Source organism: Phyllobates terribilis, unplaced genomic scaffold (assembly GCF_046119375.1).
Source record: "Phyllobates terribilis strain yellow unplaced genomic scaffold, ASM4611937v1 Scaffold_17__1_contigs__length_24005725, whole genome shotgun sequence".
NCBI lineage: Eukaryota > Metazoa > Chordata > Amphibia > Anura > Dendrobatidae > Phyllobates > Phyllobates terribilis.
Window position 1 is genome coordinate 21,204,685 of NW_027362777.1, and position 15,136 is coordinate 21,219,820.

Sequence of the window (15,136 nt, forward strand, 5' to 3'; positions counted from 1 at the left end):
ATGTACAGTATATTGCCACCCCTTATTACACGGTGCCCTCTCTTGTTATGTTCAGCACCGTCCCTTACAAAGCGGATTATCTATAGCCCCCTGTCTTTATTACATACCATCTTCTTTTGTTAGATATATAATGCAATGATGGCTGATGGATCATGGGAAAGCTTCTTTTCTTATGGAGGAGCTGATGGACTGGTCTTCTGATCACCGGCTGCTCCATCAGCCATCATTTTATATCTAACAAGAGAGGACGGTGTAATAAAAAAGGGCACTGTGACAGACAAAAACAACAAGAATATGCTATGTAAGGGACAGCACTATACATAACAGCAGAGGAAGATATATAATAAGAGACGGCACCATATATAACTAGAGAGGATGGTATGTAATAAGGGAGGGTGTTATACATAATAAAAGAGGAAACTACAGTACAGACCAAAAGTTTGGACACACCTTCTCATTTAAAGATTTTTTTTCAGTATTTTCATGACTTTGAAAATTGTACATTCACACTGAAGGCATCAAAACTATGAATTAACACATGTGGAATTATATACTTAACAAAAAAGTGTGAAACAACTGAAAATATGTCTTATATTCTAGGTTCTTCAAAGTAGCCACCTTTTGCTTTGATGATAGCTTTGCACACTCTTGGCATTCTCTTGATGAGCTTCAAGAGGTAGTCACCGGAAATGGTCTTCCAACAATCTTGAAGGAGTTCCCAGAGATGCTTAGCACTTGTTGGCCCTTTTGCCTTCACTCTGCGGTCCAGCTCACCCCAAACCATCTCGATTGGGTTCAGGTCTGGTGACTGTGGAGGCCAAGTCATCTGGCGTAGCACCCCATCACTCTCCTCCTTGGTCAAATAGCCCTTACACAGCCTGGAGGTGTGTTTGGGGTCATTGTCCTGTTGAAAAATAATGGTCCAACTAAACGTAAACCAGAAGGAATAGCATGCCGCTACAAGATGCTGTGGTAGCCATGCTGGTTCAGTATGCCTTCAATTTTGAATAAATCTCCAACAGTGTCACCAGCAAAGCACCCCACATCATCACACCTCCTCCTCCATGCTTCACGGTGGGAACCAGGCATGTAGAGTCCATCAGTTCACCTTTTCTGCGTCGCACAAAGACATGGTGGTTGGAACCAAAGATCTCAAATTTGGACTCATCAGACCAAAGCACAGATTTCCACTGGTCTAATGTCCATTCCTTGTGTTCTTTAGCCCAAACAAGTCTCTTCTGCTTGTTGCCTGTCCTTAGCAGTGGTTTCCTAGCAGCTATTTTACCATGAAGGCCTGCTGAACATAATCTCCTCTAAACAGTTGTTGAAGAGAGGTGTCTGCTGCTAGAACTCTGAGTGACATTGACCTGGTCTCTAATCTGAGCTGCTGTTAACATGCGATTTCTGAGGCTGGTGACTAGGATAAATTTATCCTCAGAAGCAGAGGTGACTCTGCACATTTGCATACACATACACTGTATATACAGTACAGACCAAAAGTTTGGACACACCTTCTCATTTAAAGATTTTTCTGTATTTTCATGACTTTCATGTGTTTGGGGTCATTGTCTTGTTGAAAAATAAATGATGGTCCAACTAAACGCAAACCGGTTGGAATAGTATGCCGCTGCAAGATGCTGTGGTAGCCATACTGGTTCAGTATGCCTTCAATTTTGAATTAATCCCCAACAGTGTCACCAGCAAAGCACCCCCACACCATAACACCTCCTCTTCCATGCTTCACGGTGGGAACCAGGCATGTAGAGTCCATCCGTTCACCTTTTCTGCGTCGCACAAAGACACGGTGGTTGGAACCAAAGATCTCAAATTTGGACTCATTAAACCAAAGCACAGATTTCCACTGGTCTAATGTCCATTCCTTGTGTTCTTTAGCCCAAACAAGTCTCTTCTGCTTGTTGCCTGTCCTTAGCAGTGGTTTCCTAGCAGCTATTTTACCATGAAGGCCTGCTGCACAAAGTCTCCTCTTAACAGTTGTTGAAGAGATGTGTCTGCTGCTAGAACTCTGTGTGGCAGTGACCTGGTCTCTAATCTGAGCTGCTGTTAACCTGTGATTTCTGAGGCTGGTGACTAGGATAAACTTATCCTCAGAAGCAGAGGTGACTCTTGGTCTTCCTTTCCAGGGGCGGTCCTCATGTGAGCCAGTTTCTTTGTAGCGCTTGATGGTTTTTGCAACTGCATTTGGGGACACTTTCAAAGTTTGCCCAATTTTTCGGACTGACTGACCTTCATTTCTTAAAGTAATGATGGCCACTCGTTTTTCTTTACTTATTTGCTTTTTTCTTGCCATAATACAAATTCTAACAGTCTATTCAGTAGGACTATCAGCTGTGTATCGATCAGTCTTCTGCATAACACAACTGATGGTCCCAACCCCATTTATAAGACAAGAAATCCCACTTATTAAACCTGACAGGGCACACCTGTGAAGTGAAAACCATTTCTGGTGACTACCTCTTGAAGCTCATCAAGAGAATGCCAAGAGTGTGCAAAGCAGTCATCAAAGCAAAAGGTGGCTACTTTGAAGAACCTAGAATATGACATATTTTCAGTTGTTTCACACTTTTTTGTTAAGTATATAATTCCACATGTGTTAATTCATAGTTTTGATGCCTTCAGTGTGAATGTACAATTTTCAAAGTCAAGAAAATACAGAAAAATCTTTAAATGAGAAGGTGTGTCCAAACTTTTGGTCTGTACTGTACATGATGCAATTTTGTTGTTCCTTCAAGGTCAATTGACTGATTACATGATTTGAAAGGTCCTTGAGCTAGTCGGGTGGAAGGTTCTTCGGCTGCTCACGCAGGACGTGCAGCCTCTGTGCAGGTACCTTCCTCTCTTGCTCTGCACCAAGCAGTTAGATAAGTGTGGGGATGAAGGAGACAGAGCAGTTCTTTCAATGGTCAGGAAGGACGCTGTGTCATTGTTCTCCTCCGTCACAGGATTTTTTCTTGCTAAAAGTGTGTCTTATATTCCAAAAATACAGTCAGTTTTAAAGTAATATCTTTCTCATTTAATTATACAACCGTCTGTTATCTGTTTTTGTACAGTTTGTCAATAACATATATAGTTTCTCTCCCCGTCTTTGTTGTTTTTGATGGTTAACAGAATACGATTTTCCAGAAAATAATTTTTTACACTCTAAGTATGATAATAACTAGCCTCTATGTGGGATTTTTCATGTTTAACGGAGTTGTCCACTACTTTGACAACCCCTCCTCATTCCTCATGTTTGATCCTGTTAAAATGAAAAAAAATTAGACAAACTTCCCAATCCAGCGGTGTCAGCATTTATGTTCCCAAGGCTCATGTGAGGTTGTTGGGAGCCTGGCGCCCAATCAGTGCTGGCGTTAATGTTTGGTTTGTTCGAAGGTGGGGACAGTAAGAGGAAGTCGGAGAGCAGCTGCTGCCCTGGCTTCCTGTTGATGTTCAACCTCACATGAGCCGTGGAAATGCGAGTCTCAACACAAGTAGAACGGCACTGACACTGAAGGTGATTATGAGTGTTTTTATTCTAACGAGGTCAAACATGAATGACAAAGGGTTGTCCTAGTAGTTGACAACTCCTTTAAGTTTTCAGTTAAAACAATTTCAACATTCTGAACATGAAAAAGGCTTCTCCCCTGTGTGACTTCTCTGGTGTATAACAACATCTGATTTCTGGTTAAAACATTTCCCACATTCTGAACAGGAATAAGGCTTCTCCCCTGTGTGAGTTCTCTGGTGCTTAACAAAATTTGATTTCTGTGTATAACATTTCCCACATTCTGAACAGGAAAAAGGCTTCTCCCCTGTGTGAGTTCTCAGGTGCTTGACAAAATTTGATTTATCGTTAAAACACTTCCGACATTCTGAACATGAATAAGGCTTCTCTCCTGTGTGAATTATCTGGTGTATTACAAGATTATTTTTCCAGTTAAAACATTTCCCACATTCTGCACAGGAAAAAGGCTTCTCCCCTGTGTGGGTTCTCCAGTGACTATTAAGATACCCTTTCTGGTTAAAACATTTCCTACATTCTGAACAGGAAAAAGGCTTCTCCCCTGTGTGAGTTCTCTGGTGCTTAACAAAATATGATTTATCGTTAAAACATTTCCCACATTCTGAACAGGAAAAAGGCTTCTCCCCTGTGTGGGTTCTCTGGTGTATAAGAGCATCTGATTTCTGGTTAAAACATTTGCCACATTCTGAACATGAAAAAGGCTTCTCCCTTGTGTGACTTTGATTTTCCTTAGTAGTTGGTAATAAATCAGAAGACAGGACCTGTTTCAAAGGATCAGATGACAGATCTTTGTTGTGAAGGAATGATGGTATATCTGGAGTAATAGCATTCACTGCAATTGTATCCTGTGGGATCTCAAGAACATCTGATTTAAAAATTGAAGATGTCAGCTGTTCCTCTGATCTCCTGGTACAGTCATCTGCCAAGAATAAAACCAATTATTAGTTTTGAACAAAAAATATCCTTGAATTTTATATTTTTGAACATTTCACCAAAACAGTGACAGTTCATAGTCTAATAAGAAACTGTGAAGACCTGGGGTCTTCCGTGGGCACAATACTACTCAGGCAACACAGGGTGAGGGTAAAACAGCGTGGCAATACTTTGTTGAACTACTAAACAAACAATAAACACATAGAACAGTCTCAGGAATACCCAAGGTAGTGCAAAATTACAGTCTCACTCTTCCGCTGGCCCGCCTCGGAGTAGAACAGCTGCGACTTTGGAACATCCAGGGCCAACTATCTCAACCAGTGGCCCTCCGCTTTAGGTGGGCCCCCACACAGAAGAGGTAGCGGCAAGCTTAGGAAGCTGACATTTCATCGAGGAATAAGGCCAGGAGACCTGAGGGTCCCACCCTGGTCTCCGAGAATTTCCATGGGGCCAGATGACTGGCGGGTCCCAATCTGGTTTCTCCGAAAGTCTCCATGGGTTCCAGGCGACCGGAGGGTCCCACCTGGCAACCCCAAACAACATATACATAGGGCCAGGTGACTTAACCTGGTCTCCTCAAATGTATCCATGGTCTCTGTGATGGTCAATGGAGCAGATTCGTATCCTTCCAGTCAGGGCAATGTACCCTTAGGCCGGAATCATGTATAATTCAAATCTGTGTCTCTCTGGATGGAGCCATGCTACCAAGCTGATGTCCTGAAGTCTCTTTGATCTATGATTCTCTCTTTCAACTCTGACTGCTACAGAGGCATACAAGTGCTTCTCACTAAACTAGAATATCAAAAAGTTAATTTATTTCAGTTCTTCAATACAAGTAAAACTCATATTATATAGAGTCATTACAAACAGAGTGATCTATTTCAAGTGTTTATTTCTGTTAATGTTGATGATTATGGCTTAAAGCCAATGAAAACACAAAAGTCATTAGTCATTATCTCAGTAAATTATAGTAATTAACAAAAAACACCTGCAAAGGCTTCCTAAGCGTTTAAAAAGGTCCCTTAGTCTGTTTCAGTAGGCTCCACAATCATGGGGAAGACTGCTGACTTTACAGATGTCCAGAAGGCAGTCATTGCCACACTCCACAAGGAGGGTAAGCCACAAAAGGTCATTGCTAAAGAAGCTGGCTGTTCACAGAGTGGAAGGAAAAAGTGTGGTAGAAAAGGAGGACAAGCAACCAGGATAACCGCAGTCTTGAAAGGATTGTTAAGAATAAGCCATTCAAAAATTTTGGGAAGATTCACAAGGAGTGGACTGCTACTGGAGTCATTGCTACAAGAGCCACCACACACAGACATATACAGGGCATTGGCTAAAAGTGTCGCATTCCTTGTGTCAAGGCACTCATGACCAATAGACAATGTAGATTCATCCAATAAGATATCAGTATTCTAGAAAGCCAACAGCATCATCATTAGCCTTCGCTTTCTTTAAGATGCCCATCATAATTTTATTTCAAGTAATTTTCTAACTTGTCAGCACATTCTACGTATGCTGTCACTTGGCTTTGTAAATTACAGATCTGGGCAGGTAACGGTCAGCGTTTTATAATCCCAGAGCGTAGGTGGATTGTCCAGGTTTTAAGTTCTATAGAAAAGGGCTTTCAAATCCCAAAGTCATTTGAAAAGTTTTGGGTGGAGAATGTTGTGGTTTAGAGGCAAAATGGTGATCACACGATTGTGATTCAGCCGACCCTACACTAATGATAAATCAACCACAGCCGATGACTGAGAATAATCAGTGACTTCTCTGCATTTAGTGGTCAGCACTCACCTGGGTAGTCATATGTAGGAATTTCCTCTTTACACCACTCATCACCCCTCACATATGTCTCTGTAATATTAATATTGGTCAGATCTTCACCCTGAAACCAAAAAAAAAAATCTGAGAGAGAAGAAATCACATCTACGATCAGCTCTAATCCTGCCATCTCCACCTTTCTCATTACACAAGTATAAAACATATAATACTGGTGGATAAAACAAGACTGAGCACAAGACCTTCACAGCCATTTACACATCATAGGGGAGAACACATGACACCTTCTCTCCATCTACCTGATGATCCTGAGGAACATTGGGATCTTCTTGTTTACAGTCCTGTGGAAGAAGAGGATGGGGACATCTCTCTGGTGTTGTCCTCTTACTGGATAGATCTGGAGGAAACACATACAGGGACTGAATTCATTCTTTACATACAGATAATTATAGGCCGTGTGTATTTAGTCCCGTCTATTACCTGGTGATGTGAGGGGCTGAGGAACATCAAGTAGCATGATGCCCTTGTACAGATCTTTGTGTCCTTCTAAATACCCCCACTCATCCATGGAGAAATAGACAGCGACATCCTGACACCTTATAGGAACCTGACACATACAGTACAGACCAAAAGTTTGGATACACCTTCTAATTTAAAGATTTTTCTGTATTTTCATAACTATGAAAATTGTACATTCACACTGAAGGCATCAAAACTATGAATTAACACATGTGGAATTATATACTTAACAAAAAAGTGTGAAACAACCGAAAATATGTCTTATATTCTAGGTTCTTCAAAGTAGCCACCTTTTGCTTTGATGACTGCTTTGCGCACTCTTGGCATTCTCTTGATGAGCTTCAAGAGGTAGTCATCGGAAATGGTCTTCCAACAATCTTGAAGGAGTTCCCAGAGATGCTTAGCACTTGTTGGCCCTTTTGCCTTCACTCTGCGGTCCAGCTCACCCCAAACCATCTCGATTGGGTTCAGGTCTGGTGACTGTGGAGGTCAGGTCATCTGGCGTAGCACCCCATCACTCTCCCTCTTGGTCAAATAGCCCTTACACAGCCTGGAGGTGTGTTTGGGGTCATTGTCCTGTTGAAAAATAAATGATGGTCCAACTAAACGCAAACCGGATGGAATAGCATGCCGCTACAAGATGCTGTGGTAGCCATGCTGGTTCAGTATGCCTTCAATTTTGAATAAATCCCCAACAGTGTCACCAGCAAAGCACCCCCACACCATCACACCTCCTCCTCTATGCTTCACGGTGGGAACCAGGCATGTAGAGTCCATCCGTTCACCTTTTCTGCTTCGCACAAAGACACGGTGGTTGGAACCAAAGGTCTCAAATTTGGACTCATCAGACCAAAGCACAGATTTCCACTGGTCTAATGTCCATTCCTTGTGTTCTTTAGCCCAAACATGTCTCTTCTGCTTGTTGCCTGTCCTTAGCAGTGGTTTCCTAGCAGCTATTTTACCATGAAGGCCTGCTGCACAGAGTCTCCTCTTAACAGTTGTTGTAGAGATGTGTCTGCTGCTAGAACTCTGTGTGGCATTGACTTGGTCTCTAATCTGAGCTGCTGTTAACCTGCGATTTCTGAGGCTGGTGACTCGGATAAACTTATCCTCAGAAGCAGAGGTGACTCTTGGTCTTCCTTTCCTGGGGCGGTCCTCATGTGAGCCAGTTTCTTTATAGCGCTTGATGGTTTTTGCAACTGCACTTTGGGAACACTTTCAAAGTTTTCCCAATTTTTCGCACTGACTGACCTTCATTTCTTAAAGTAATGATGGCCAGTCATTTTTCTTTACTTAGCTGCTTTTTTCTTGCAATAATACAAATTCTAACAGTCTATTCAGTAGGACTATCAGCTGTGTATCCACCAGACTTCTGCACAACACAACTGATGGTCTCAACCCCATTTATAAGGCAAGAAATCCCACTTATAAATCCTAACAGGGCACACCTGTGAAGTGAAAACCATTTCCGGTGACTACCTCTTGAAGCTCATCAAGAGAATGCCAAGAGTATGCAAAGCAGTCATCAAAGCAAAAGGTGGCTACTTTGAAGAACCTAGAATATAAGACATATTTTCAGTTGTTTCACACTTTTTTGTTAAGTATATAATTCCACATGTGTTAATTCATAGTTTTGATGCCTTCAGTGTGAATGTACAATTTTCATAGTCATGAAAATACAGAAAAATCTTTAAATGAGGTGTGTCCAAACTTTTGGTCTGTACTGTACAACGATACCGTCATCCCCCAGATCCCTTCATAGCATTACTGGATAATGTCCCAACATTCCCAGCAGTATCACCTCTCCAGTCAGCAGCTCAATCACCTTGTAGGTGAGTTCTAGGATCTTCTGGTCATTGATGTCCTCATGCATCAGAGGGTGAGGTAGAGGCCCAGTGATTAGGCTCAGGAGTCTTCCCCATCCTTCAGAAACAGGGTCCTGACAGCGCTCACTAGAGGTCTTCTTCACTACTGTGTAATCCTGGTTATGGAGAGACACATTAATAAATCTCACTACAGACATTTCCAGAGTCCTCACCTCTCCAGTTCTGTCCATCTGTTATTCCCATAGATAAGAATGATGTAATGTGACGTTATCAGAATATCTCACCTTTCCAGTAAGCCGGAAGAGGATCTCTAGGGTGAGGTGTAATATCCTCTCCGCCATCTTGTTTCTGTCCATATCCAAATTTGATGGGTAAATCAGGAAAATTCTCTTATCTTGAAGATCTTCACTGAGAGGATCTGATATTGTAGAGATCTGAATGAGAAGATGAGCCAATGTATAAACACTAAACTATGGAGGGCACCATCCAAATCAAAAAGGGGATCAACATGCTGCACACCACATAAATACACGTGAAAAGAGGAAAAGAGGTGTGCTATGAAGCAGTGATCACCCAACAATACTTCAATAAATTATCATACGTTATAATAAGTTACAATAAATTTTATTCATTACAGATATAAATACATACAAACAACGTCAAAAAACCCAAATAGTTAAAACACAAGTAAAATCAATATAGTGGGATTACCCACTAATTTGAAGCCCACCTGCTCCAAAAAAACATCCCTAGTTACAACAGAACAAGCAGTACCATAATACAACAAGTGCCAGTATTATCCCTGGTGATCAATATCGTACACATGCATATTAGCTATGACTGCCTGACATTAGTATTCAAGGAGGTGTACTATAGTCCAAACAGATGAAGAGGGAAGTATGTACCTACTACAGCAGAGTATATATTGAAAAATACAAAAAGTCCCAAGCATAAATGAAGTCCATATAGAATATCCGAGCTGGCAAGTACTATATACTCACATACCACAAAAAATACTATTCAGGGTATAAATAAATACAAAACCCTTTCATGCTGTAAGTATCCCTCCTGCACACAACAGCGCTAAGATCAATCACCTCCCTGAGCACAGAAACCTATGCTGGGATGATGCAGGCGGGCATTCAGTGCCCAACGTGTCACCACTACACGTGGCTTCATAGACCCCTGATGAAGCCACGTGTATTGGAGACACGCGTTGGGCACTGTATGCCCGCCTGCATCATCCCAGCCTAGGATTTTGTGCTCAGGGAGGTGATTGATCTTAGCGCTATTGTGTGCAGGAGGGATACTTACAGCATGAAAGAGTTTTGTATTTATTTATACCCTGAATAGTATTTTTTTGTGGTGAGTATATAGTACTTGCCAGCTCGGATATTCTATATGGGCTTCATTTATGCTTGGGACTTTTTGTATTTTTCAATATATACTCTGCTGTAGTAGGTACATACTTCCCTCTTCATCTGTTTGGACTATAGTACACCTCCTTGAATACTAATGTCAGGCAGTCATAGCTAATATGCATGTGTACGATATTGATCACCCGGGATAATACTGGCACTTGTATTATGGTACTGCTTGTTCTGTTGTAAGTAGGGATGTTTTTTTGTAGCAGGTGGGCTTCAAATTACAGGGTAATCCCACTATATTGATTTTACTTGTGTTTTAGCTATTTGGGTTTTTTGACGTTGTTTGTATGTATTTATATCTGTAATGAATAAAATTTATTGTAACTTATTATAACGTATAATAATTTATTGAAGTATTGTTGGGTGATCACTGCTTCATAGCACACCTCTTTTCCTCTTTTCACGAAGATGAGCCAATGTAACATCATAAAAATCCTGTGTAATAATACAATTACTGTAGATAATAAGGTGAAACCTGAGATTTATTATTTTACGGTATTTAGTTTTCTTCTTTACATCTAGTAATAAAACCTATATATTTTAGGCCACAGACCACAAGCAGTTTCTTCCTCGGAGTCTGCAGCCGAATACGTTTCTTATAGACTCATCTTCCATAAAGCTAATTCTCATCTCATTTACCAACACTAGAATCGGCATTAGTAATACTGCAGGAGATATTCATTACATGAGAAATTACTACTTCATGAGGAAAACAGCATCTTCATTTTCTACTTTGGTTCTAGAAACATATTTGACCGAAGTCCGTCACTGACAACATCATCATCCGTCTATATGTATGTTTCCAGTCTTCCCCAGTCTGTAATCTTCTATCATGTTAGATCTCATGTCTGATTCACACACAGAAGTTTGATGCATTTATAAAAGCTTTATTGTTTGCAAAAACACCACAGACAGAAATTATTTGACACCAAGTCTCCTTGTACAGTGTATTATGTGGTTTATTTCTGGCCTTAGGCTTTCTTATATTACAAGAAAAACACCAGAAAAAAAAAACAGAAATTAAAATGTTTCAAAAGAAAATTGTCAACAAAATTTCTTGTAAAACAAAAAAAAACATGCAAAAATCATAAGACACATTGTTATTTTTTAACACGTTAAACGTTTGTTTAAAATAAAATTCTTTTGGGCTCCAGAACATAGATGTTCACCACAGGGATGGCACAGGTGCGGCTATAATAAAAACCCTGTCAGTTTAACCACTTGCTGCTGTCAAAAGCAAACATGGCATCTCAGAAGGTTTGACTTAGTTCGGCTGAATGCCCAAGTACTCCACAGTATGTGGCTGCCTAGTTACTATGATATTTAAAGCGCACCTGTCAGCAGGATTGTGCTCAGTAATCTACATACACAGTCATGTGGGCGACATTACACTGATTAATATGACACCTTTGTTAATGAAAAACCTGCCTCCTATTTTACCTAGCCCCGCACTACTAGATGCATTATGTAAACTAGGCAGGTCATTGAAGGCACAGTGAGCTGTCATAAGAGTATACAGATGAATATGTAAGCAGAGCACCAGATAGAGCACCCCCCACAGGCCGCCCTGAAGCAAATGTATATCATTATCTCCAAACTGAAAGTAAAGATAACACAGCAAGCACAGGACGGATTTCATCACCACAAGTATCATTTTAATCAGTGTAATGCCACCCACCAGACAGTGTATGTAGTTTACTGAGCAGGCCGATGAAAAATCCAACAACCTTTATTGGGACTAGGAGAATATAACACCAAACATAGCTATAGTTCCTTAGAGTCTTCAAGGTAGACACACAAAAAGGGACAAATCCGGGGCGCCACCCGGTAATCCAACGCCAAAGAAAATACAACAACAGTCTCAGACTAAGTCCTCAAATCCAGCAGAGTGGCAAGACATCACAATCCCATGTGGCAACTGATCTCCAATCATTCATACACGGATTTCCAATAGTCCATATACGGCACCAGGATCTGGCCTCAGCAACAGATCCTTGCCCTTCGCACAGCACCAACTAACTTCAAACATGTATCTTATTGTTCTCCTTCTCTTGGGATCAGCCCCCTGGTTGGGTAGAGATACCCACACCCCACCGCCTTAAACATTTAGTCCAGGCAATTCAAAGAATGAAGAATCTTCTGCAACTCCAGTCTCCAGCAGGTCTGCAGACTTGTGTATTTAAGGGAATCCCCCAGAAGACAGGAACAAAGACACACATGCCCCCACCAGATGCAGGACAGAAAATGATGACATAGGCCTGATTACAGCATGGTCCATGAAAACAGGCTGGGGGGGACACTGTCACAGGTTCTATCTGTTTATTTCCTGTTTTGTGGTTCAATAAAATATTGCCACACTGTTTTACCCTCACCGTGTGTTGTCTGAGTGGTATTGTGCCCACAGGAGTCCCCAGGTCTTCACAAAATATACTTCTCAAAAAAATAAAGGGAACACTCAAATAACCCATCCTAGATCTGAATGAATGAAATATTCCCATTGAATACTTTGTTCTGTACAAAGTTGAATGTGCTGACAACAAAATCACACAAAAATCATCAATGGAAATCAAATTTATTAACTAATGGAGGCCTGGATTTGGAGTCACCCCAAAAATTAAAGTGGAAAAACACCCTACAGGCTGATCCAATTTTGATGTAATGTCCTTAAAACAAGTCAAAATGAGGCTCAGTATTGTGTGTGGCCTCCACGTGCCTGTATGACCTCCCTACAACGCCTGGGCATGCTCCTGATGAGTTTGCGAATGGTCTCCTGTGGGATCTCCTCCCAGACCTGGACTAATGCATCCGCCAACTCCTGGACAGTCTGTGGTGCAACGTGACGATGGCGGATGGAGCGAGACATGATGTCCCAGATGTGCTCAATCGGATCCAGGTCTGGGGAACGGGCGGGACAGTCCATAGCTTCAATGCCTTCATCTTGCAGGAACTGCTGACACACTCCAGCCACATGAGGTCTGGCATTGTCCTGCATTAGGAGGAACCCAGGGCCAACCGCACCAGCATATGGTCTCACAAAGGGTCTGAGGATCTCACCTCAGTACCTAATCGCAGTCAGGCTTCCCGTGGCGAGCACATGGAGGGCTGTGTGGCCTTCCAAAGAAATGCCACCCCGCACTATTACTGACCCAAGCCAAACCGGTCATGCTGAAGGATGTTGCAGGCAGATCACTCTCCACGGCGTCTCCAGACTCTGTCACGTCTGTCACATGTGCTCAGTGTGAACCTGCTTTCATCTGTGAAGAGCACAGGGCGCCAGTGGCGACTTTGCCAATCCTGGTGTTCTGTGGCAAATGCTAAGCGTCCTGCATGGTGTTGGGCTGTGAGCACAACCCCCATCTGTGGATGTCGGGCCCTTATACCACCCTCATGGAGTCAGTTTCTGACCGGTTGTGCAGACACATGCACATTTGTGGCCTGCTGGAGGTCATTTTGCAGGGCTCTGGCAGTGCTCCTCCTGTTCCTCCTTGCACAAAGGCGGAGGTAGCGGTCCTGCTGCTGGGTTGTTGGGGTTACAGCCCCCACCATGTATGCCTTTAAATCAGAGATATATGTCATACAAAATAATTAATAAATAACATTTCTCACATGTCTGGTTTACATCAGCACAATTTTTGAACCAAAATTTTTTTTGGTTTGGTCAACTTTTAACCCTTATAACTTCCTGTGATTTCTCATCTTCCAACAAAATTTACAAACCCATTTTTTTAGGGACCACATCACATTTAAAGTCACTTTGAGGGGTCTATATGACAGAAAATACCCAAAAGTGACACCATTCTAAAAACTGCACCCCTCAAGGTACTCAAAACCACATTCATGAAGTTTATTAACCCTTCAGGTGCTTCACAGGAATTTTTGGAATGTGGAAGAAAATAATGAACATTTAACTTTTTTTCACAAAAAGTTTACTTTAGACCCAATTTTTTTTATTTTTGCAGGAGTAATACACAAATAGTTAAATATTTATACATACATACACACACATGTATCCTGAACCACAAAGGAGCAAGTATGTACAAGTAGAATGAGGCCAAGTGTATAAAGCAATATACCTAGTGCCTAGTGCAGCATGTCAAAGAACCTGGGGTAGCCTAAAAATAATAACATATAGGTGAGCTTTATTGTATAGCATAAGAGGATTATAGATATAAAGTGTCCCTACACAGGCGGCGAGCCAACTGATGGGACCAGGGAATGAATCCCTCTGGTAAAGATACAGAGTCAATGACTAATGAAGGAAGTGTAATGTAAGGTACGGAGTATTCCAAAGAGAGGGAAGGGGAAGGGGAAACAATAGACACAACACCAGATCAATGGCAGACAGTGTTATATATAAGAAAGGGGCTTAATGACCGGCTGTGGAGAGAAGTGCCCAGAAGATGCTGGTTAGATGTTAGAGGACGTGTTCAACATGAGGGCCAGGTCAAAACCTGTAGACAAGCAGACAAGATAGGTAATATGCCTTATACTTCTGCTCTAAGGGGTCCAGGGTACCGAGCATGGCGCCCACTCTGTACCCTGGACCACTTAGGTAATATGCCTTCTATTGATGAGCGAGTATGTTTTGTTAACCCTTTCGCCGAGTATACTTGGCCGAGGACCGAGTATTTAAAGCTTGCTCGGGCTTTAAGTTAAGTTTTCGTCGCTCCGTGAACATGATTTGCGACTGTTTGACAGATTTAATACATGTGAGGAATGCCTGTTTTTCCAGCATTCCTCATATGTATTAAATCTGTCAAACAGTCGCAAATCATGTTCACGGAGCGACGAAAACTTAAAGCCCGAGCATGCTGAAGATAATAGGTGCTCGGCCGAGTATACTCGGCGAAAGGGTTAACAAAACATACTCGCTCATCACTAATGCCTTCTATAACCTCATGTTCGGTGTTTCTACTTTGGGTTTTGGCTTGTAAAAATCAGATTTCATTTGAATAGATTCTGGGCTCCATTAGCTGAGCCCCTGAGGTGGCAGAAACACCCCCCCCCCGGTGACCCCATATTGGAAACTCCACTGCCTAAGAAATTCATCCACGGGTGTAGTGAATAATTTGAACCCATACGTGCCTTACAGAATTTTATAACATTGAGTCATGGAAATATGGCATTTTAGT

At 41.8% G+C, this 15,136-nt stretch overlaps 3 protein-coding genes across 4 annotated transcripts in view; 1 reads left to right on the top strand and 2 right to left on the bottom strand.

The window, feature by feature from the left end:
• Window positions 1–15,136, bottom strand: part of LOC141176136 (uncharacterized) — a 534,162-nt gene that overhangs the window by 503,615 nt on the left and 15,411 nt on the right. The gene's annotated exons all lie outside the window — the stretch shown is intronic.
• Window positions 1–15,136, top strand: part of LOC141176132 (uncharacterized) — a 725,229-nt gene that overhangs the window by 398,852 nt on the left and 311,241 nt on the right. The window lies entirely within an intron of this gene.
• Window positions 1,247–13,725, bottom strand: LOC141176163 (uncharacterized). The gene is made up of 5 exons (XM_073660160.1): window positions 13,722–13,725; window positions 8,577–8,600; window positions 6,532–6,629; window positions 6,248–6,338; window positions 1,247–4,439 (listed from the first exon to the last, which is right to left on the bottom strand). Exons 1-5 carry the CDS (start codon window positions 13,723–13,725, stop codon window positions 3,610–3,612), a joined length of 1,047 nt encoding a protein of 348 aa, XP_073516261.1. The 3' UTR covers window positions 1,247–3,609.

Excerpts from the sequence above, each read along its gene's own strand:
- LOC141176163 (XM_073660160.1), bottom strand. Across the intron at positions 6,339-6,531 it reads ATGTTCCTCAGGATCATCAG|GGTGAAGATCTGACCAATAT; the intron begins GTAGATGGAGAG and ends TTTTGGTTTCAG. Across the intron at positions 4,440-6,247 it reads TCCTACATATGACTACCCAG|ATGACTGTACCAGGAGATCA; the intron begins GTGAGTGCTGAC and ends TATTCTTGGCAG.